The sequence below is a fragment of the Martes martes genome, assembly GCF_963455335.1.
Source record: "Martes martes genome assembly, chromosome: 12".
NCBI lineage: Eukaryota > Metazoa > Chordata > Mammalia > Carnivora > Mustelidae > Martes > Martes martes.
This window is the reverse complement of record NC_137900.1, coordinates 59,990,502-60,013,860: the sequence shown is the minus strand read 5'-3', so window position 1 is coordinate 60,013,860 and position 23,359 is coordinate 59,990,502. Positions and strand designations below refer to the sequence as shown.

The 23,359-nt window shown below is 38.7% G+C and overlaps 1 protein-coding gene across 3 annotated transcripts in view; it reads right to left on the bottom strand.

Moving 5' to 3' along the window:
- Positions 1 to 23,359, bottom strand: part of UNC13B (unc-13 homolog B) — a 218,887-nt gene that overhangs the window by 96,025 nt on the left and 99,503 nt on the right. For 2 of the 3 annotated variants that reach the window (XM_080819880.1, XM_080819882.1), the window contains exon 8: positions 4,770 to 5,004. In XM_080819880.1, coding sequence (XP_080676006.1) covers positions 4,770 to 5,004 — 235 coding nt within the window. Of the gene's footprint in view, positions 1 to 4,769; positions 5,005 to 9,881; positions 9,918 to 23,359 lie in introns of all 3 variants that reach the window. The other variant, XM_080819881.1, reaches the window with a different exon arrangement.

Below are 23,359 nucleotides of genomic sequence, written 5' to 3'. Positions count from 1 at the left end.
ATTTTTATTAAATGTTTCTGTATCATCAAATTTCCCTAAATTATTATGAATATTTGGAACTGAACTAGATTTTATTAAACTAAGTTTGGCATTTTCATGGCAGTTTCTTTGGATCTCTTCCTCAGTGGTTACTGCTGAGTCAGGAAAACTCTGGTCATTGACAGTGATATGGTTGTCAGTGAAAGGAAATTTAAACAAAGGAAAAATGCTTCCTTTCTCCCTTATATCCTGCTGCTTTTCAGAATGACTAAGAACTCTGAAAAATGGAATATGTAGTTTTCCACTAAAGGAAAAAGAATGTCCATCTTTCTTAGGGTCCCTCTCCCATCCACCCTCCTCCAACTGGTGAATTTTCATAGATTCTGATGAAGTTTCCTTTGAACAGGTCTCAGGTGAAGTGAGCAAAAACTGGCTAAATGATTTTCTGAGTGGCTCAAGAAAATCATCATCACTAGTAACTTTGTTCCCCTCTAATGGCTTTGAAGAAGGCTCTTTATTTGCAATTCTACTGTCAGTTATACAAGGTTGTCCTGGAGTGTCTTTAGCACATATTTTTGATTGATTTGGTAACAGAGACAAATCTGTACAGGGTTTTCTTTCCAAAAGACTTTCAATATCATCTTTTTTATGTGCAGAACTGCCTAAGTTTGAAGGTTCATTGGCCACTTGGGAAGACAACAAAAAATCCTCACTTGAGGGCATTTGGGTTGGGCTTGCAGTTTTCCCCTCATTCTTATCTAAAGTGATGATATTACTGTTACTGCCAGGAGTGTCTTCCCTTTGATTTGACTCTGATCCACAGCCAACAAAGTTTTCCTTTCTTGTTGGCTTGTTCTGGTCATCATCTTTTTTGGCTTCATCCTTTTCCGAAAAGATCTTTAATGGATTTAGCATGCTAAAAACAGACTTTATAACTGAACTCTGACTCTGTGGAGTGGAGTCCCTTCCAATAGTCTCTGTTACATCCTGAAAGCTTAAATTTCCAGTTTTACTACCTGTGTGCTCATTTTCAGAAGTTTTGTCATTTCTGCCAAAATCCTTATTATCAACTGCTTGAGAGGATAACGGAAATTGCATGGAAAGATCCTTCCCCAATACTGACTTGGCTCTAGGTTTAGATCCTGAATTAACCGTCTCTATTTGATTAAGAGTTTCTGTTTTCTCTGGAACTAAAGAAACCAGCTTTTCCACAGAGGTTGTTAGATGCTTTGTGCCTGAACCCACTTTTTCTGTGAGTGAACTGAACAAAGAACCAACAGCACATTTCACTCCATTCAGCTCAGGGAAAGAGACAGCCTTGTCCTTGTCATTCTTGACAATGGTTGAAGGTGGTATTTGATCCCCAGGCATTTTCTGTTCTCCATTATCAACAGTACTGTTGTGTTTAACTGATTTTTTAGTTTCTGAAAAGGAACCAAATGTATTAATCTCTTCTTCCTTCTCTGCTAAATATTCTGACACTGTTTCTACAAAACACTGAAGCTCACCCATCGTATCAACATAGTCCTTCTTGGGTTCCTCAAGAGAGGAAGGGGTCATCTCTTCCAGGGGGCACCCAGACAGATCTCCAAGTGTGTTTGCATCACAATTTACCTTGGGTAGTGAGAATAGTGGACTTGTTACATGATATTCTTCAGGTAAGTCTCTAATATGATGGATATTGGATGGATGACTTGTTGGTGACAGTAAACCTTCCTGTTTATCAGTAAGAGGAGAACTCAGAAGTTCATCAGAAGTACTGCTAGTAGAATCTTCAAGAATATCTAATGGAGTGAAATTAGTGGCATGCTGATTTAAGCCAGATGACTTCCCACAATTCTTAAAACAACCAGAAAGATCATAATCATGATTTTGCAACTTAGTGGTCCATATGCCACTCTTAACCACAAAACCATTTTTGTAAGGGTGCAAAATTGGGTAATTTTGTTTCTTCTTTTCAATGTGGCAAATGTTACAATTTTCAGTGTTAGGATATGTACTTTGGAGGTCAGTGTTAGCTCCTAATCTATCACCATACTGTCTTCTTTCACTGTCTCCAAAATGATGGTATAAGGGCTTGTTTTTCTTTCTCCTATCTATTGTATCATATTTCTGAGGATATCTGGAGAACACAGATGTTTCAAACTTAAGGTCAGAATTAAAGGCAGTAGAATATTCGGTTTCTTGACCCGGAAATGGTATCTTTTTCCAATTCTTGTACTTCAGTTGTTCTTGTTGGCTATAATATTTATCAGTTTTTGAAAGAGTTCTAATTTCTTTTACTTCTGCTTCCTTTAAGTTTATGTTACTGCTTTCCAGAAACTCTTGTGATACCTTCCCCTCTATTTCCTCATATATACTTTCTTGCTCTTCATAGTCAACATCAGAGAAAGCTGAAATAATCCTAATTTTGTCATTTTTGGTCTGCAAACCTTGTCTGATGTAAAGGGATAAAATCGGAGGAAGAATAAGGCAAAGAAAAGAGAAGAAATAGGGAAAAGGAAGAAACAAAGTATAAAATTTAGTGCATATTCAATGAGAAAACGAAAATAAAATAGTCAATATGATAAAAACCATTCAGACTGAAAATACATGACAAAGAAATTTGTATGTTCTTAACTCAGTATTAAAGCAATTTAGTCAGTTTTTCCACATCAAAAAAAGAACAGCTATAGTAATAACCATAGCTACTTGCTACTATGAGCTTTTTATGATCCTTTTATTTTCTAAGAAAGATAGAAACAAATGAACATGTTTCCTCAGTATTAAGGTTACTTAAAAATCATGTAATTTGGGAGGTGTCTCCGTGGGTCTGTAGGTTAAGTATCTGCCTTCAGCTCGGGTTATGATCCCAGGACCTTGGGACTGAGCCCTGCTTCAGGCTCCCCACTCAGTGGGGAGTCTGCTTCTCCATCTCCATCTGCTCCTCCCAACCTCATGCTCTGTCTTGCTCACATGCTCTCTTTCAAATCAATCAATCAATCAATCAATCAATAATCGTAATTTTTTTCTCTGCTAGATATGAAAAAATATTCACTCTTTAACCTCATTTCATATACTGATAGAGTAAAATCAAATTTATATGGGATCAATTTAAAAATTTTAGCAAAAATTTGGCACTCTAAAGTGTATCACTAATACTCCTCTAAGTATTATTAACTGGAAATAAACAAAATAATGATAGGGTAATAATTGGGTAAAATGCAGTGCTTTGGAAGAGTATGTTGTCATTTAGGTTGATGTGCCACTATTACTGCTGGCCTGCACATCTAAGGCTTACAAATACAGAGGGGAAGAGAGGGTCAAAAGTAGTGGGTTTTTAAATTTTTTTTTTTAATTTATTTATTTGTTAGAGAGAGAGCGAGCGAGCACAGGGAGACAGAGTGGCAGGCAGAGGCAGAGGGAGAAGCAGGCTCCCCGCCGAGCAAGGAGCCCGATGTGGGACTCGATCCCAGGACGCTGGGATCATGACCTGAGCCGAAGGCAGCCGCTTAACCAACTGAGCCACCCAGGCGTCCCAAAAGTAGTGGGTTTTTAGCAATTTTTTTTTCCTTAAAGTAGGACAATATAAACAACTAAAATCAAATAAGTAAAAAATACAAATATTCAGCTAATAAACCAGCAAGAAGTAAAGACCAACTACAGTAGGATTCCTGGCATGTTTCTTTTTTAGAATCAGATTATAAAGAGTAAAAATTCTATGTGATGGTTGATATATGAAAAAATTCACTGAAAATATTTTCAGACGTGATAGTAAACTGAGATAGGATGTTGTCTAGCAGGAAGGCAACCATCTGAGGGTCAGGATAAACATTCACCAGTTTAGTAAAATGAGCAAAAAGAAATATCATGTTATGGTATGGTGAATTTTAGCAAACAAAAGTATGAGCTAAACTGGAATGGTTTTTAAAATATTAACCTCCAACCAATAATTGATTCAAGCAAGGATCATCAATGGATGCTAAATTAATGGGTAAAAAGTTGGGGAAATAGAATAACAACACAATCTAAGAATGAAATAAAAGTAAATGTGCCAGAATGCTAACACAATTGATGAATCTAGGCAACATGAATACAGGTGTTAATGTAGTATTTTCCCAAATTTTGTCTGAATTATTTTTTAAAGTGGGGGGAGAAGTGGGAGCATATATGTATATGTTTGGTTTTATACTCCTAAATTAAATGATAGTAGTGTATGGAAGGGTACATAAGAAACAAACAAGGGTGGTGTGAGAGCTAGGAGATAGGAAGGGGACAGAACAGAGGAGGACAGGTACGGATGGGAGATTCTTCACTGCATCTGTATTGTACCTTAACATTTTTTTTAACCATGTCAATGTTTTATACATTGAAATTTTTTTTAAAGTTCCAGCATAAGTACTGAATCTGCTATTAAGAGATCATCTGAAGTTCCCAGGGAAACATTTAGGTAGGAAGGATTATCCAAACATTTAACATCTGTGATTTTCTTTCTTTAATCGGGGTGAAGAGTGTATCAGAATCACTAGGCTGGGCAGAGGCATGAGTTAATTTTTTTCAGTCATCCACCCCAAGTTAGGCTGCTCTCACCAGTTGAGAATCACTGATCATAAAGAGAAATAGTAATGACAGAAATGTCTAAATGTGAATGTACAGAAGACAAAAAAGAAGACTGAGAATCTATACAAAATGGCTGTGGCTTGGTCTGTCATTCTGTTATACTTCCACTACCACCTCAGGTTAAAGCATCCAAATACTGTCAGTTGGAAACTACATCCCAGGGAGAGAAGTGCTTTGTTTCCAATACCCACCTGAGGGCTCGCCGCTCTGGATAATCAAGATCGTAACTTTGCATAGAGTCATTGTAGGAATCCCGGGAATTGCCCTGAAGTAGCAGCTGTTGTGGCAATCGCACTGGCACGGGGAACTGATGCACAGAAGCGTTGGGCTGGGAAGTCGTATGGTAAGGAGGTGGGATGCTATTGCTGGTCTCGCTGCGATAGTCACTATCTCGGTCATCAACAGCACTATCAGGATCTTCAAAAGCTGTAGAATAAGCACAGTCAATCAAAGCATCCCAGCTTTATTAGCTTTTTAGAATTTTTTCTGCTTCTCACATAAGTAGCCACAAGCCTAGACCTTGAGAACAAAAGCAAGCTGAGCTGCACATGAGCCAAGTGACCGCAAACCCATGTGTAGAACTGTTTCAGTTAAAACTCATAAGTTTCTTTCCTTATTAAATAAGACAAGATCCTTGCTTTCATTTTAGTGTTGATTCTCAGATAAGTTCCAAATTGTATTTTCCCAATGCAGAACTCTCTGGAATTCTGATTCTCTAGCTTTCATAACTCTAGTGAAAATCAACTTTTAAATGTCATAGATTCTATTCCTCTATTGTTATCAAAATGTGCAGAAGAGAAATTTTCATTTAGAGTTCAACTGCTGTTTTTAGACTTAAAAAATACATAGCTGAACCCAGTAAGCAGGTCCAACATCAGAAGGTGGTGAAATAATCAGGAAGGACAAACCCAAGGCTCTAAAGAACCAAAAGTTCTAGATACAACTAAGAATAGTAGCAGTCTTTTACATACTATGCCAAACTTTATTTTATTTGTATTTTTAAGTAAGCTCTAAACCCACTGTGGGCTGGAACTCATGACCCCAAGATCAAGAGTCACAAGTTCCACTGCCTGAGCCAGCCAGGCCCTCCAAAACAGTAACAGTCTTACTGTCTTGCTGCAACAACAGGTTTTTCTAAAAATTACTACCAAGTACCTCCACCCTGGGGCTCAGAATTTCCACCCAAAATCTGGGGCTAAAGGAGAAGAGGAAAACATAAGCACTATCAATGGGATCTTGCTGACAATGCAGCCAAGTTTATCTAACAACAGTGACTATAATTTCATAGAATTATTTCTGTTCTTCAGGCCAGCACCTGACTGGATAGTTTTATTCTTGATGTTAACAAAAATGATTATAGTTACAAATCCTGTTACAAACACAAATAGAAATATTTAACACAATACTTGGAAAGGGAGCTCAACCTAATAGTGCTTCATGGTTTATTTTATAGAGAAGCCATTTCTGACACCAACTCCATATGTGTATAATTAAGAAGGTCCCAGATGTCCTGTCTTGCCAATTTCCTATTTGGCACAGTGAGGAAAAGGAACATTCATTATCCCAAAATGGAGATACTTTTAGCAGATGATGAACTCCTCATATTAGCAATTAAAAAAAAAATCTTGATAGTTATATAGGCAGTAAGAGCTTTCTGAAGACCATAAGATTGGGCCTTCACAATCACTCAAGCAGGAGATAAGAACCTGCATCCATGCCATGGAAATGTGAAAGAACTGATGAACTAGAAAAAGAAATCCAGACAAATGATAAAACGCGCGGACAAATGGAAGGTAACAAGGACATGACACTTTGGCTTGCACATCAGACTACCTGGTAGATAATAATTCCACTAAAAGAGACAAGAGGGCACAAACATGTGGGTTTTACAAACAACGAAGAATATTTGAACACCAGATTCCAGACAACACCATGGATACAGAAGGAGTACAGGTAGAAGATCTCATGAGCTTTTCCCTTTTGAGTTGAAGGCAACGTGTGAACATAAAACAAGGAGAGTAACCAGAACCTCAGGAGAAAAAAAAAATCAGTATGAGAAAGAGGCTAGGTGTTCCTGGGTGGCTCAGTCGGTTAAGAGTCTGCCTTTGGCTCAGGTCATGATCCCAGGGGCCTGGGATCAAGCCCTGCATCAGGCTCCCTGCCTGGCAGGGAGTCATCTTCTCCCTTGCTCCTCCCCTTGCTTGGGCTCTCTCTCTCTCCGAAATAAATAAATAAAATCTTAAAAAAAAATAGATACATGGGAGTATAAAAAATAAAAGGAAGAGGCTAACCTTCAAGTGGTCAGGAAGGGTACTAGTCAAAAATTAGGGGATGCAAAGCATTCTGCTCAGAAAGCACTCTCAACACATATTAGGGAAAAAAAATAAGATTTCAGGGGCATTGGTTTCTATCTTGATGCATTTGTCATTCTGAACACTAGAAAGAAAGGATCAATGGACAAAAACCAATATGTCTTTTAGACTTAATTCTTTCTGAACCCACAGAAGGAGTCAGTGGAAGAAGTAAGATGGATTTTTCATGCATACAGATGAGACAGCAGAGGCAATAAGGGAGACAAAACCAAAAGTCTACTTAAACACCACAAAAGTAACAACATATAACCCAGAGAACCAAAGAGGGAGCAGCGATGGACAATCCCACTCATTATGAGGCCGGGAGAGAGTAGCTCAGCCAGAGTTAGGAGCCCACGATCCAGAGCCAGAAACTATGTTGGACAGACCCTTGGTTTTTCACTGTGTCTGACCTATTACTCCTAATTAATGCTCTGCTTATTTATTTTGCTAGGTTAAGGGGAAGAATACTCCCAAACGTTCCTAAAAGCTGACATTTCTATACTAAAAAATAGAGGGCAAATATAAAAAAAACAAAGTGTTCATGGAAAGAATAGGTTAGGAGTAGAAGAGAATATGAAAAGTAGAAGAGGAGACGCCTGGGTGGCTCAGTCAGTTAAGCAGCTGCCTTTGGCTCTGGTCGTGATCCCCGAGTCCTGGGATCAAGTCCCGCATGGGGCTCCTTGCTCGGCAGGGAGCCTGCTTCTCTCTCTGCCACTGCCTGCTGTGCTCTTTCTCTCTTTGACAAATAAATAAATAAAATCTTAAAAAAAAAAAAACAAAACAGAAAAGTAGGAGGGCACAGGAAAAAGGAAATACAAAGAAGTGTGGTGAGGCAAAGAAGAGAAACAGAAAAAAGGCAAATGAGGGCAAAGACCAGATTTTTCTCCCCTGAAACCATCCCTGATCTCCCTAGAAAGAAAAACTCCTGGAACCACCAAGGCTGATTACAGACTAATAAGGGAAATTAAGAAAAAGGTTTGAGGGGCACCTGGGTGGCTCAGTAGGTTAAAGCCTCTGCCTTCATCTCAGGTCCTGGGATCGAGCCACACATCCGCATCAGGCTCTCAGCAGGGAGCCTGCTTCCTCCTTTTTCTCTGCCTGCCTCTCTGCCTACTTGTGATCTCTGTCTGTCAAATAAATAAATAAAATCTTTTAAGAAAAAGAAAAAGGTTTGAAAGAAAGAATTGTGCTTGGGGCGCCTGGGTGGCTCAGTGGGTTAAGCCGCTGCCTTCGGCTCAGGTCATGATCTCAGGGTCCTGGGATCGAGTCCCATATCGGGCTCTCTGCTCAGCAGGAAGCCTGCTTCCCTCCCTCTCTCTCTTTGCCTGCCTCTCTGCTTACTTGTGATCTCTCTCTGTCAAATAAATAAAATAAATCTTTATAAAAAAAAAAAAAAGAAAGAAAGAATTGTGCTTTCAGTGTGGCAGTGATGATCTCTTACTGGCTCTACTCTACTCCACACCACCACTGCAGCTGGCTTTACTGAGAAAAAGAACCTGAGTGCAGGTTTGGTTACTCAGCCTAAGAAGGACTTGTGGGCTAGGCTGAGGGCAAAAATTGAAAAGCCCTTGAAAAACTAAAAGGCTAGGAAAATTAACTAATTCAAGTATTAACTGAGTGCCTTTAAGTACAAGGCCAAACAACACCGAAGATTCAGAGTACATAATCAGTCTAAAAGGAGAGAGAAAATATGGATACAAAAACAAGGAAGTAACTATCATGAGAACAGTACACACCAAATATTATATGAGTTGAAGGTAAGGTCACTTCCTATAAGGGTGAGCAGAGAAAGCTTTATGGAGGAGACAACTTTGAAAGACTGGTAGGTTTTCAACAGGTTAAGTTCAGAGGGGAAGGGGAAATACCTTCTAGAATCTGGATAAAAACAATGGCATGAGTAAAAGCCCAACAGTGAGAAAGGCTATATATATTTTTGAGAAACACTTTGTAGCTCATTTGGCAGGTACATAAAAGGACATGGAAGGGAATGACAGAAAATAAACCTGGGGAAAGTAATCTAATCTGGGGCAAAAATGGGCCCCCAGGTACAGAGCAGGCACTCAAACAATACTGAATGAAATACTGAATAATGAGGATTTCTGGTCCTGGATTGAAATCCTGTCTTTAAATCCAGAATACAGGGAGAACTTTATCAGCCTGAGAAAAAAGGAAAGAGAATTCAAACCATTTTTTTTTCATGGCTTAGTTACTTTTTTCTTTGAAAATCTTAAGTTATCTCAGCTTTCTTAGGCTGCCTTAGAGCAGTTCCCAGTGGAAACACTAAGGAATCACAGAAAGTACATAGTCATAAGAAATTCCAGTGACAGAACAAAATTTGGCCCCTCTTAGCACATGCTGGATACCTAAGCACTGGGACTCAACTAAACCCCCTGTAAGATGGGTAGTATAGCCAGTAATGACAGCCTAAGGCTGTGTATCTTGCTGGAAAGAACTGACTGTCCACTCTCAAAGCTCTAGAATGAAGATGGCCTCCAGCCTAACTGGGCTGCTTGAAGGAAAGTCAAACCATGTTCTCAGTTTCTTGCTCACAAAAATACACTTTCAGAAGGAAACTACTTCTAGTCACTGCACTCCTTAGCCAAGAGACCAAAGGAGAGAGTTTCCCACACTAGTGCTGATAATAGTACTTATCTCTGGGAAGGAAAATCTAGATACTGCCAAGATTATAACTGGGACTTTGGTTTGAAATTTCTCTCTCTCTCTCTCTCTCACACACACACATATACACACACATGCACACAGTTTTCAAAAAATCCAGCATGAAAGGATATAACATTCCACTGCAAGTAATGATCTTTAAGATTTAAGTAGGGGAGAAGGGAGTGAAATTGTATTTGCTTGTATGCATGAATATCCAGCTTCATAGTTCAGAGGGAATGTGTTAAAGGGTAAAATCAAGAAAATTATAAGGAATTCAGTCTTACGTACTCTGCTGCTCTCCCCAGCCCAAATAGGTCCAGTGACCTAAGAAAACCGCAAATGATAGCAAAAAAAGAAGAGTGACAGAGACAATTTTAGGAATAATTCAAAGACCATTTCCCCATCCCACCAGTGATTATACACCTTACCTTGCTTGAACCTGCCCTACTTGTATTCCATTAATTTTACATAACATGTAGAGAGCCTTCTGCCTTCTATCAGGGATGAGACAAATCTAGAAAAACCACTGATCTAATTCACTATATAGAGAATAAAAAAAACTGCTTCTACACTTTTTAAAAAAGTTTTATTTATTTAACCATTTGTCTGTTGAAGGGCATCTCGGCTATGCCTCCATCAGAAAGGATGAATACCCAACTCTTTATCAACATGGACAGGACTGGAGATTATGCTGAGTGAAGTAAGTCAAGCAGAGAGAGTCAATTATCATATGGTTTCACTTACTTGTGGAGCATAAGGAATAACATGGAGGACATTAGGAGAAGGATAGGAAAAGTGAATTGGGGGAAACTGGGGGGGAGATGAACCATGAGAGACTGTGGACTCTGAGAAACAAACAGGGTTTTGGAGGGGAGGAGGGTGGGGGTATGGGTGAGCCTGGTGATGGGTATTAAGGAGGACACATATTGCATGGAGCACTGGGTGTGGTGCATAAACAATGAATACTGGGACACTGAAAAAAAATAAAATAAAATTACAATTTTTTTTTAAAAAGCTTTATTTATTTGAGTAATCTCTACACCTAAGGAGGAGCCCACAATCATGGCCCCGAGGATCAAGAGTCATACACTCCTCTGACTGAGCCAGCCAGGTGCCCATGCTTTTATGCTCTTTTAAAACTCCTTCTGGTCTAGGTCTCAGAACATCATCATTTAGGAGCTAATATACCTTTCCTTATTCAAAATGACAAAAATTCAACCTCTCTCTAAGAAATCCTTCCTATCTCTTCGTTCACCAAACCTGAGCCTACTATAGTATTTCCATGAGACTCTCAAACCTGATACAGTGGAAAAGAGAGCGATTTCCTTGTCTAGGAGTGATGATGTCTAATTTTGATGCTCTCTACTGAAAATTAAAAGGCCAAAGAATGGCATTTACATCTAGTCTTCCAAGTAATAAAACACCGTAGCCTTCTGCTCAGAATCATTTTTTCAAATGCCTGCAAAATTTAATAAAATCCATTAAAATACAGAGGCTTTGAATGATGAGAGAAAACTGAACATTTTCTACTCATTTTTCAAAATAAAAAACTCAACGTTAATTACATTTAAATCCTATTCCATATTCAAAACTGAATTTGAGGCAACTAATGTCACACACAAACACACACACACCCCCACCCCCACTAAAAATAGGTCTTTATCCCAAGAAACAAGGAGTAATTTAGCTTCATAATTAAGAATATGAGAACTCAAGCCAAAGCTAAGTTCTTCTAGCTCTGCCACTACTAGCTATATGGTCTTTAAAACGTTATTATAGATATTTCTTCAACTGTAATATAAGAATATTATGAGTCTCATTGTTACTGAAGGATTGTAAGAGAAAAATGCATGTAAAGAAACTAGTACAGGCCCCTGGAATGGGGCAAGCAATTGGCATTTCTTGTTGTTGTGTCATGTTGCAAAGTTTTTGCTTGCCTTATAGGTTCCTAATAAATAGGTAGCAGGAAGATCCACACACTGATAACCCTAGTATCTGCTGAGGGATTGTCTATGTTTGGGTTAGAAAGTCCTCAGAGTTCTAAGGGTGCGTGTCCCTTGAAAATTTGCAGTTAAGACTCAAAATTCTGGAAGCATTGAATGATGCCAACAGAAGCTAGTTTCATTACCTGAGCTAACTCCCAATCCTGGAGATAAGGGACTACTAGTCAGTCACAGTTCAGGTGTAGAATATAATGATTCAACAATTCTATACATTACTCAGTGCTCATCATGTTAAGTTTACTCTTAATCTCCTTGACCTATTTCACCCATCCCCCATCCACCTCCCCTCTGGTAACCATCTGTTTGTTCTCTATGGTTAAGAGACTGTTTTTTAGGAGCACCTGGATGGCTCAGTCGGTTAAAAGTCTGCCTTTAGGGTCGGGGGTCCTGGGTGGCTCAGTCAGTTAAGCAGATGCCTTAGGCTCAGGTCATGATCCCAGGGTCCTGGGATCCAGCGCGGCATGGGGTTCCCTGCTCAGCGGGGAATCTGCCTCTTCCTCTGTCCCTATTCCCTACTTGTGCTCTCTCACTCTCTCTCAAATAAAATCTTTTTTTTTTAGTTTATTTTTTAGTTTCTCTCTATTTTTCCTTTGTTTTGTTTCTTAAATTCCACATATGAGTGAAATCATATAGTATTAAGCATGAGAGAGAAAAATCAGATTTGTCACTTTAGAAAGAGAATGGTGGTGCAATGTGGCCGGAATTTTGTAGGGTAGATGGACTGGAGGCTGGTGTCAGGGAGGCTGGTAAGGAAGCTACTGCACTCACCTAATGACTGCCTGAACCAGGAAAGTTGCAGAAGGAGTGGAGAGATAGATTCATGAGATAAAATCAAGGGCTTTAGTAAGTAATTAAATGCAGGAGGTGAGGAGAATAAAGCCTAAATAATATTGCTTAGGTTTTCAGCTTGAGCTACTGGGTGGATATGACATAATTCATTAAGAAGAGAAATACGAGAGGGGCAGACTAAAGGAAATGATGAATTTAGTGTTAGATTACTGGCTTTGAGGTATCTACGAAGTATTTTAAATGAATATGTCTGAGAAGACAGCTGGATATATGGTTGTGGAGCTGAGGAAAGATATGTGAAGTCTTAAGTTTTCAGAATACAAGTTGCCATGAAGACAGAGATTTTTCTGCTTTGTTCCTTTCTTTATCCTTAGTGCCTAAACAGTGCTTGGCACAAAACAGCAACTCAACAAATATTTGTGAATTAATGGATAAAAATTACAATGTAAGTAAGAAAAAACAATGAGGCAGGGGTCCCTGGGTAGCTCAGTGGGCTAAGCAGCCAACTCCTGATTTAAGCTCGGTCATGTTCTCAGGATCCTGAGATTGAGCCCTGCAACAGCCTCCACCCTCAGCAGGGAGTCTGCTTGGGATGCTCTCTCTCCTTCTACCTCTGCCCTTCCACCCCCCACTCTCTCTCTCTCTCTCCTTTTTGCAAGAATGCAAAATGGCAGGCCACTTTGGAAAATAAACTGGGTATTTCTTATTAAGTTTTATATATAATAATAAAACCCAGCAATCCCTCTCATATGTATTTACCCAAGAAAAATAAAACGTTCACATAAAATCCTATACATGAATGTTCACAGTTGCTTAATTCATATTCACTAATAACTGTAAACATAAATGCCCATCTGCTGAATAAATAAACAAACCATGGTATATCCATATAGCAGAGGGCCATTCAGGAATAAAAAGGAATGAACTGACACACACAGATAAATCTCCAATGCAGTATGATTAGTGTAACAAGCCAGACTCAAAAAGCTACATACAATATGATTCCACGTATATGACTTTCTGAAAAATGCAATACCATAGGGGCAGAAAATAAATTGGGTTTTCAGGCCAGGAATGGGAGAGGTTGACTAAAAAGGGGTGTAGAAAACTTTAAGGGTTGATGGAACTGCTCTATATCATAACTATGGTTATGGTTACAAAATTGTATGATTTGTCAAAACTCATAACTGTACAATAAAAGGTAGAATTTTACTGAATGTAAGTTATACCATAATAAATCTGACTTAAAAAAAAAAAAAAAAAAAAAAAAAAAAGGAGGAGTCCATGAAGGAGACTGTGAAGAAACCAAAGAGGAAAACCATGGTGGTGTGGTCTCTGAATCAGAAAAAAACCAAGGTTTCAAGGAGGCAGTGATTAACAAGTGTTAAGCGCTGCAGGGTAGTCAAACAAAATAAAACTGAAAAAGGCCTACTGGATTTAGAAATAAAAAGGTTAATAAAAACTTCAATAGAAATTTTAATGAATGAAAACTGGAGTATAGACTGTTAAGAAGCAAATGGAAGCACATACAATGGAATAAGGAGACATCAAGAGATTCTATAATTCATACAGTAAAACACTGAATGTGAGCAAGATGGTAGACACTGCTCATCACAGATGCCAAAAAGAAGCAAGCAAGGAACAATCACCAAATGTGTTACAGAAAAAACTGAGTACATTAAGAGCTTCTTACAGAACCAGCAACATTCTCAAATTGGGCATTCACACATATCAAATGTGTGTCAAATTGACAATTATAATGAGCATGCTAATGTTTCCCACCTCCCTAGAGCCTCAAACCTCTTCAGTTCACATATTTAACAAGTGAATAACCAATTACCCTGTAGCTCAGTGGCACCTGATGCTAAGAGTCAGGCAGTCTAGAAAACTAGAGCCTTCACTTGCAATGACATGGTATTTACAATGTTATGAGCTCTGTGCAGATTAACTTTACTAAATTCACCTTAAGCCCCAAACCACTGAACTCCCAACACTTCAAACAGAAACTATAAGACCATTCCAAAATTCCTCTCTACTTTATCTCCCATTTCCAATCTGTCAACAAACTTAATAGTTAATGCCACTCAAGTCTCCTTCCTACTGTCCCTTCCTCGGAGGTTTCACAGTCCTTATCAAGGAACTCGTTACCTCATGCCTGAATTATTACAGATTTTGGCTGAACTTACGACCTTCTAATCTCTGTCCCATTCAATCTACTCAGCAGATGGCAACTAATTTTCCTAAATCCAGCTTCTAAACACATCATTGCCCTTTTAATAACTTATAACCTCTCACTATGTATAAAAGAGTATATTTCTCTTTCTGGCTTTCGAGTCCTCTATAATCTGATACCAAATAATATCAAAACACACTGTCAACCACTCACCCAAAACAAAGTCGTTATTGGCAAACAGGTCACAGTTCCTATATTTGCCACACTTGGGAGATAGAGGAATGAGCCTGATTTCCCCTATCTGCCCCTCAACTTCTGAGGCTGGAAGGTCCTTCTTTTCCACTGCTTGTTGGTGTAATGGAAATGGTTTTGAGTTTTGGAACCAGATAATCCTAGGTCCAAAGCCATCATTAGTAGCTGTGTGACCTTAGGCAGGTTAACTTCTCTGCCCTTGTATTCGTCATCTGTAAAAAATGAAGAGTAATACCACTTACCTCTCAAATTTGCATAAATATTGAAAATCATGTATGTAGCGTTTAACTCCATGTGCTAGATGAATGATAATTACTCAGTAAATGTTCCCTATTCTCCCTTATTTGGTTGGTACCCATTCTTAAGTTCCTTTTAAACATCTTTCCTGGGGGCACCTGGGTGGCTCAGTGGGTTAAAGCCTCTGCTTTCGGCTCAGGTCATGATCCCAGGTCCTGGAATCGAGCCCCGCATCGGGCTCTCTGCTCAGCAGGGAGTCTGCTTCCTCCTCTCTCTCTGCCTGCCTCTCTGCCTACTTGTGATCTCTGTCTGTCATGTAAATAAATAAAATCCTTTAAAAAAAAAATCTTTCCTTACACAATGCTCAATGACTCTAGTACAATGTCTCTTATCAAAACAAAAGCCATTTGCCCGTTTCCTTAAAAAGTTAAACACACATCTACCCATATGATCCAGCCATTCCAACTCCAGATATTTAACCAAGAGAAATAAAAACATATCATCATGCTGATGTTCATATTATTCATAATAACTAGGAAAAACCCAAGTGCTTATCAACAGGTGAGTTGATAAACTCACCATATATGGTATATCCATATATGGTATATCCATAATAGAATACTACTCAGTAATAAAAAGAAATGATTTACTGGTAAACCCATAAAATGGCTGAGTAACAGAAGCCAGATACAAAAGAGTATATAGTATGTGGTCCCATTTATATAAAACTCTAGAAAGACAAATTTAATCCACAGTGACCAAAAACCTAACAGTGGTTGTCTCGAGCCAGGAGTAGGGAGAAGGATGAAGTACAAAGGGCATGAGAAAACATTTAGAGGTAACAGAAATGTTCTGCATCTTGACAGTGGTGGTAGTTTCACTGGTATATGCATCTATCAAAACTAACCAAACCGGACAGTTCAAGTGGGTGTTTTTTGTATATATATCTAAATAAAGTTGATTTTTAAATTTTTTTAAAGATTTTATTTATGAGAGTGAATGAGGAAAAGAGTGCATGCATAAGTAGGGGGGAGGGGCAGAGACAGAGAGAAGCAGACTTGCTGCTGAGCAGGGAGCCCAATGTGGGGCTCAATCCCAGGACCCTGGGATCATGACCTGAGTTGAAGGCAGATGCTTAACTGACTGAGTCACCCAGGCACCCCTCAATATAGTTGATTAAAAAAAAAAAAAAAACCTTAATTTTTTTATTCTGTTAGTCACCATACATTACTTCATTAGTTTTTGATGTAGTGTTCCATTATTCATTATTTGCATATAACACTCAGTGTTCATTATTTGCATATAACACTCAGTGTTCATTGCAATACATGCCCTCCTTAATACCCCTCACCAGGCTAACTTATCCTCCCATGCCCCGCCCTCTGAAACCCCCAGTTTGTTTCCCGGAGTCCATAGTCTCTCATGGTTCGTCTCCCCCTCTGACTTCCCCTCCTTCAGTTTTCCTTCTCCTAATGTCCTCCACACTATTCCTTATGTTCCACATATGAGTGAAATATGATATATGAAAATAAAAATGAAATATGATCATTGTCTTTCTCTGCTTTACTTATTTCACTTAGCATAATCCTCTCCAGTTCCACCCATGTCGATGCAAATGGTAGGTATTCATCCTTTCTGATGGCTGATATATACAATATTCCATTGTATATATGAATATCTTCTTTATCCATTTGTCTGTTGAAGGGCATCTCAGCTCCCTCCAGTTTGGTTATTGTGGACAATGCTGCTAAAAACACTGGGGTGCATGTGCCCCTTCTTTTCACCACATCTGTATCTTTGGGGTAAATACTTAGTAGTGCAGTTGCTGGGTTATAGGGTAGCTCTGTTCTTAACTTTGTGAGGAAACTCCATACTGTTTTCCAAGTGGCTGTACCAACTTACATTACCACCTACAGTGTAAGAGTATTCCCCTTTCTCCACATCCTCTCCAACATTTGTTTCCTGCCTTGTTAATTTTGGCCATTCTAACTGGTGTAAGGTGGTATCTCAATGTGGTTTTGATTTGAATTTCCCTGATGGTTAATGATGCTGAACAACCTATACTTTCAATGCCATCCCTATCAAAATACCAAAGACATTTTTCAAAGAACTGGAACAAACAATCCTAAAATTTGTATGGAACCAGAAAAGACCCTGAATTGCCAAGGTAAAAAAGAAAAACAAAGCTAGGGGCATCATGCTGCCTGATTTCAGCCTATATTACAAAGCCATGATCTCCCAAGACAGCATGGTATTGGCACAAAAACGGATACATAAAGCAATGGGACAGAACAGAAAAAAACTTTCTTTAAAATGAAAAAAAAAAAAAAAGACAAAAATAAAAAAGAAAAATCAGAAGTTAAAAAAAAATTTTTAATACAAATTTTTAAAAACCTGCATTAAAACTTATCACTTGCCTTTGTCCAATCCATCCATCCCTAACCTAGGTTCTAAGTTCCTTGAGGGTAAGATAGAAGTTTTATACTTCCTCTATATTTCTCTTAATGGTTGGCACAGAAATCCTATACTGAAGGAGATAACAACTGAATAAAAGTAGGTTCCTCTTGGGGCACCTAGATGGCTCCGTTGGTTATGTGTTTGCCTTCAGCTCAGGTCATAATCCCAGAGTCCCAGGACTGAACCCAAATTGGGCTCCCCGCTCAGCAGAGTCTGCTTCTCCCTCTGACCCCGCCATCTCATGCATACTCTCTCTCAAACAAATAAAATCTTAAAAAAAAAAAAAAAAAAAGCAGGTTCCTCTTAATCCAAGCAGGGTCTTTAAATTTTAATAAAAATTACTTAACAGGAGCGCCTGGGTGGCTCAGTTGTTAAGCATCTGCCTTCGGCTCAGGTCAGGCTCCCAGGGTCCTGGGATCCAGCCCGCCTCGGGCTCCCTGCTCATCGGGAGGCCTGCTTCTCCCTCTCCCACTCCCCCTGCTTGTGTTCCCTCTCTTGCTGTGTCTCTATCTGTCAAATAATAAATAAATAAAATCTTTTTTTTTTAAAACTACTTAACAGTATGCCTCTAACTTAACGGTAAGCCTGGCTGGCTGTCCATGGAGTGTGCGACCCTTGGTCTTGGGGTTATAGGTTCAAGCCCCACCTTGAAAATAAAATCTTTAAAAGAGAACAAAACAAACAAGAGCACCTGGGTGGCTCAGTCAGTTGAGTGTTCTACTCTTGATTTTGGCCCAGGTCATGTATCTCAGGGTCGTGAATTGAGCCCTGCCTCAGAGTCCATGTGGAACCTGGAACCGGATTGGGATTTCTCTCTCCCTCTCCTCCCCACTCACGCACTCTCTCCCTCTCTAAAAAAATAAATAAAGATAGAAACAACAACTTAAAAAAAGAAACCAAACTGAGGCTCATGTTATAATATGCAGATACCTAGACCCTACTCCCAGAGAGTCTCATTCAAAACCCCTGAAATGGCTTCACAATCTGTATTTGTTGTTGTTGTTGTTGGAATATGCCTTTTCAGTAAGAAGCTGGGGACTCTCATGTCAATGATTTTAAGTTACAATTTGAAAAATACAGTTGCAGAATTTCCTATATGAAAAAAGCCAGTCTCTCAGTCAAAAGCATAGTGTTCCTGGACTGATGGAAAAGAAGCAGCCAGATGCACTATCCTATTAAGCTCAAAGACCAGTTCATTGTAAGTATACACATAAGTGAAAAAATTCTAGCAGGTCCAGACCCAATTAAAAATGGATCCTCTTTCCTAGAAGGCAAAGCTTCTTCATTTATCCCTGCTGATAAGGCTACAGCACACATTCACAGGCTTCTTGTTCTGCCTATTTCATCTTGTTTCTAGTGGAAAATGTAAAAAATCAGACCGAGTCATATTAAGAAATAAGGCTGATAATTACCAAACAAAACACCCCCAGGCAACTGTTACATCACCAATCAATAGTCCAGTGTTGGTCAATTTTTCCAAGACAATGAAATGACAGGATATTTGATTTCAAGTGAACAGCCATCTGTCTAGGCAATGACAGGACTCTGTTATCAATTACTAAACTGTAGTAATCACCAGGTAGCTCACAAAGGACAAAAAAGTCAGCCATTAGAAGTTATTCTGTTCTCCCTTTCAAAACAGATAAGTACCACAAAACTTTTCCTTCAATTGAAAATAGTTTTTAAAAAATCTATAATTAAGAAAAGTACTTCAGGGACGCCTGGGTGGCTCAGTTGGTTAAGCGGCTGCCTTCAGCTCGGGTCATAATCCCAGCATCCTGGGATCGAGTCCCATGTCGGGCTCCTTGCTTGGTGGGGAGCCTGCTTCTCCCTCTGCCTCTGCCTGCCACTCTGTCTGCCTGTGCTCGCTCGCTCTCTCTCCCTCTCTCTCTCTGACAAATAAGTGAATAAAATCTAAAAAGAAAAAGAAAAAAGAAAAGTACTTCAAACCTAAGAAAAAAAAAAAACACTATTGACCAATCTTCTTTGTGAACATATGTATTAGAATACAAGCAAATTTAGCCTAACATTATAGTAAAAGAATAATTTACCATAATCAAATAGGGTATATTATAGGAAAACAGGACGATTTATCAACAGAAACTGATTAATGAATTCATATTAATAAGTCAAAGGAACAATGGATACCCACGAACAATTGGTTAAGTACTACTGAGCAATTCTGAAATGTTCAACATCTACTCCTTATTTTTAATACAGAAGCTCTACTGAAATAAAAGATGCAGAGAAGTATACAAATCATAAGTGCATTGTTCAATGAATACTGTGAACACACTCACGCAACCATTACATAGATGAAGGAACAGAATAGACCAACATCCAGCAGACCTCTTCCTACTCCTTTTCAGTCATTCAGCCATGCCCTTTTTAAGTGGGTTCCACCCCCAGCGTGGAGCCCATTCCAGGGCTTGAACTCACAACCGTGAGATCAACACCTGAGCTACCCAGGCACCCCTCAACTAGCTTCTGAACCAGCTATTTCCTCTGTGCATCACACTTTCCCCAGAGAGCCACATCACTAATTCCCTCACCTCCAAGTTTTACTCAAAAGTCATCTTCTCACTGTGGCTTAAGCACTAACTACCTTATTTATAATTACAACCCAATTTCAATTCTAGCATTCTCAATTTACTTTCACCATCTACTCTTTTATCGGTCCACTCTCTAAATTCCTATATAATTTCCTTATTCATTACATTTACTGTTTCTCCCGACCCAGGAGCTTGATGTGTTTTGCTTCCTCATATATCCCAAGCACCTAAAACAGAATCGAGACTGTACCAAAAAATGTTTGTAAGGTGCTTGCTGGCTCAGTCAGAAGAGCATCCAACTCTTGATCTTGGGTCATGAGTTTGAGCCCCATGGTAGCTGTAGAGATTACTAAAAATAAATAAACTTTTTTAAGATTTTATTTATTTATTTGTCAGAGAGAGAGAGCACGAGCGCGAGCACAGGCAGACAGAGTGGCAGGCAGAGACAGAGAGAGAAGCAGGCTCCCTGCCGAGCAAGGAGCCCGATGTGGGACTCGATCCCAGGACGCTGGGATCATGACCTGAGCCGAAGGCAGCCGCTTAACCAACTGAGCCACCCAGGCGTCCCAAAATAAATAAACTTTTAAAAAATGTTTGTAGGGGGTGCCTGGGTGGTTCAGTGGGTTAAAGCCTCTGCCTTCGGCTCAGGTCATGATCTCAGGGTCCTGGGATCGAGCCCCGCATCAGGTCTCTGCTCAGCGGGGAACCTGCTTCCTCCTCTCTCTCTGCCTGCCTCTCTGCCTACCTGTGATCTCTCTCTCTGTCAAATAAATAAATAAAATATTTAAAAAAATGTTTGTAGAAGGAAAGGATCAAGAGATAGAGGGGAAAGAGGCAGCATGGTTGGAGGTGAGAAAATGAGTATCAGCAGTATAAATACAGATACAATCTTTCTAGAGTATAATTCGACAACATCTAACAAAACTTAAAATGTGTGTATTCCTGGGGCTCCTGGGTGGCTCAGTAAGTTAAGCCTCTGCCTTCGGATCGGGTCATGGTCTCAGGGTCCTAGGATCTAGCCCCACATCGGGCTCTCTGCTCAGCAGGAAGCCTGCTTCCCTCTCTCTCTGCCTGCCTCTCTGCCTACTTGTGAGCTCGTTCTCTCTCTCTTTCTCTCTCTCTTGCTCTGTCAAATAAATAAATAAATTTTTTTTAAAAGTGTGTATTCCTTAACTTAGTAATTCTGCTTAATAGAAATGCACTAATTCAACTAATATTATTGAGCAAAAGTACTAGGAATACACAAATAAGCATTTTCCTTACTTATAAAATTTATGTCCTAGAGAAGAAAAATATTAATCAAATAATCATATATTATTAAGTACTATGAAGGAAAGGTACATAAAAACACATAAAATAATATATAATAGGGAAAGGGAGATTCATTTGCATGTTTACAAAAAACATTTATACAAAGTTGTTCACCATAACACTGTTTTAGGAGCAAAAATTTGGGAAAAATCCAAATATCTACCAATAGGGGAGGAGTTTTAAATTACACATTTCAAATGGAATATATCAAATTTGAATTTCATCAATCTTCTGGTACAACTACCAATTTACAAAAAAATATGAAGGACAGAAAAGTAAACTATGCTATGGGAATATACACAGCAAAATTCACAATATGGGAAACTATGAGTCAAACAAAGACATGCAGTTAAATGGCTTCACTGCCTCAATAAATAATTGCAAGGAAAAAATTAAGACATGGAGAAGGAATCCACAGATAAAAAAATTATAAGCTATATCAAAAAGATAAAACAGGTAAAAATAAATTCTAATGTTTAATGATGCACACCTGAGTGATAAAACATAAAGAAAGGAAGTCACTGTCATAAAGGTTGGTGGTTACTTTTAGGGAGGAGATTGGGATTGGGAAGGGCATGTGGAAAGCTTTCTAGGATGCCCGAGAAAGGGTTTTTTTTTCCTATCTTATATGAATTCATCAAATGTTTGTTTTATAAAGTTGTCTATCTGTGTTACATTCTACAATAGATTTTTTTTAATGCCTCAAACAAACTGGGTATATCATTACAATTACCACCATCTGATGATTTCATTTCTCTTAAGTCTTCAAAAAGTGCCTCACTGTCTTCAAGATAAAATATAAATAGCTTGCTATGGTTTTCAAACCCAGCATGATATGAAGACTCTATATGCCTTATCTCTGACCCTGCCCCACACTTATTCCCTGCCCTCAAGTCATCCAGAATTTTCAACATGCTTACAAATCATGCTTTTTCATATTCATGTCCTAGTACCATAAACTCTTTTCTCCTTTACCTGACTGACTCTTACTTATCTTTCAAAACTCAATTTATGCCCGAGGTTTCAGAGGAAGGAAGGATGAATAGGTAGGGCACAGGGAAATTTTAAGGAAGGGAAACTATTCTGTATCATATTACTAGGGTGAATACATTTGCCAAAACCCACAGAACATACAAGGCAAAGAGTGAACTATAATGTAACCTATGGGTTTTTGTTGACTTTTAAATTCTTTTCAATTTAAATATCATTTTCTCTGGGAAGCCTTTCTTTACTATCTAAAAATTGGATTAAGTTTTCTTCCTCTACTACTCACTGAATCACATGACAGTAAATTTCTTTTCCTCTCTGGACCTGAGCTCACTAAGGTCAAAGACTTTCATCTCTATATCTCTAGTTCCTAGCATGGTTCTTGATATGAGGAAGAGGTGTCCAATAATTATTTGTGCAACAAATAATTCTAACAATTGTTCATCTCAACAGTACTTCTGGTTAATCATGTTTTACCAATCAAATTCATTTCTTCCCAACATTGGTTCATTTCTGAACCAACAAAACCAATAATAACAAACCAAAGATGACCATGTTTTTATGGGAATAACAAACTGTCATATATATACAACAAATACTGTGCCCAGGTTAGGCAGTTATGTGCTATAATCAAATGAAACATTTTTTAAGATTTTATTTTTTAAGTAATCTCTACACCCCACATGGGGCTCACACGCACAATCACAAGACCAACAGTAGCATTTTCCACCAACTGATCCAGGCAGGAGCCCCTCAAACTTGAATACATTAATCTGACATTTTTAACATAGATAATTGTGTGCCATAGTAATTGAAAATAAATGATAATAAGTTGATGTAATAACTACAATTAGCCACCTCAAATTCTCTCTGGAAAAAGACAGGATAGAAATAAATGAGTCAGAAGACTACAATTAACATTATTTTTATCAGGCAAACCATACTGTTATAATTTCTCTCTTTTCTTTGTTAGTTTGCCAAAACCTATAATCATCATCAATATCA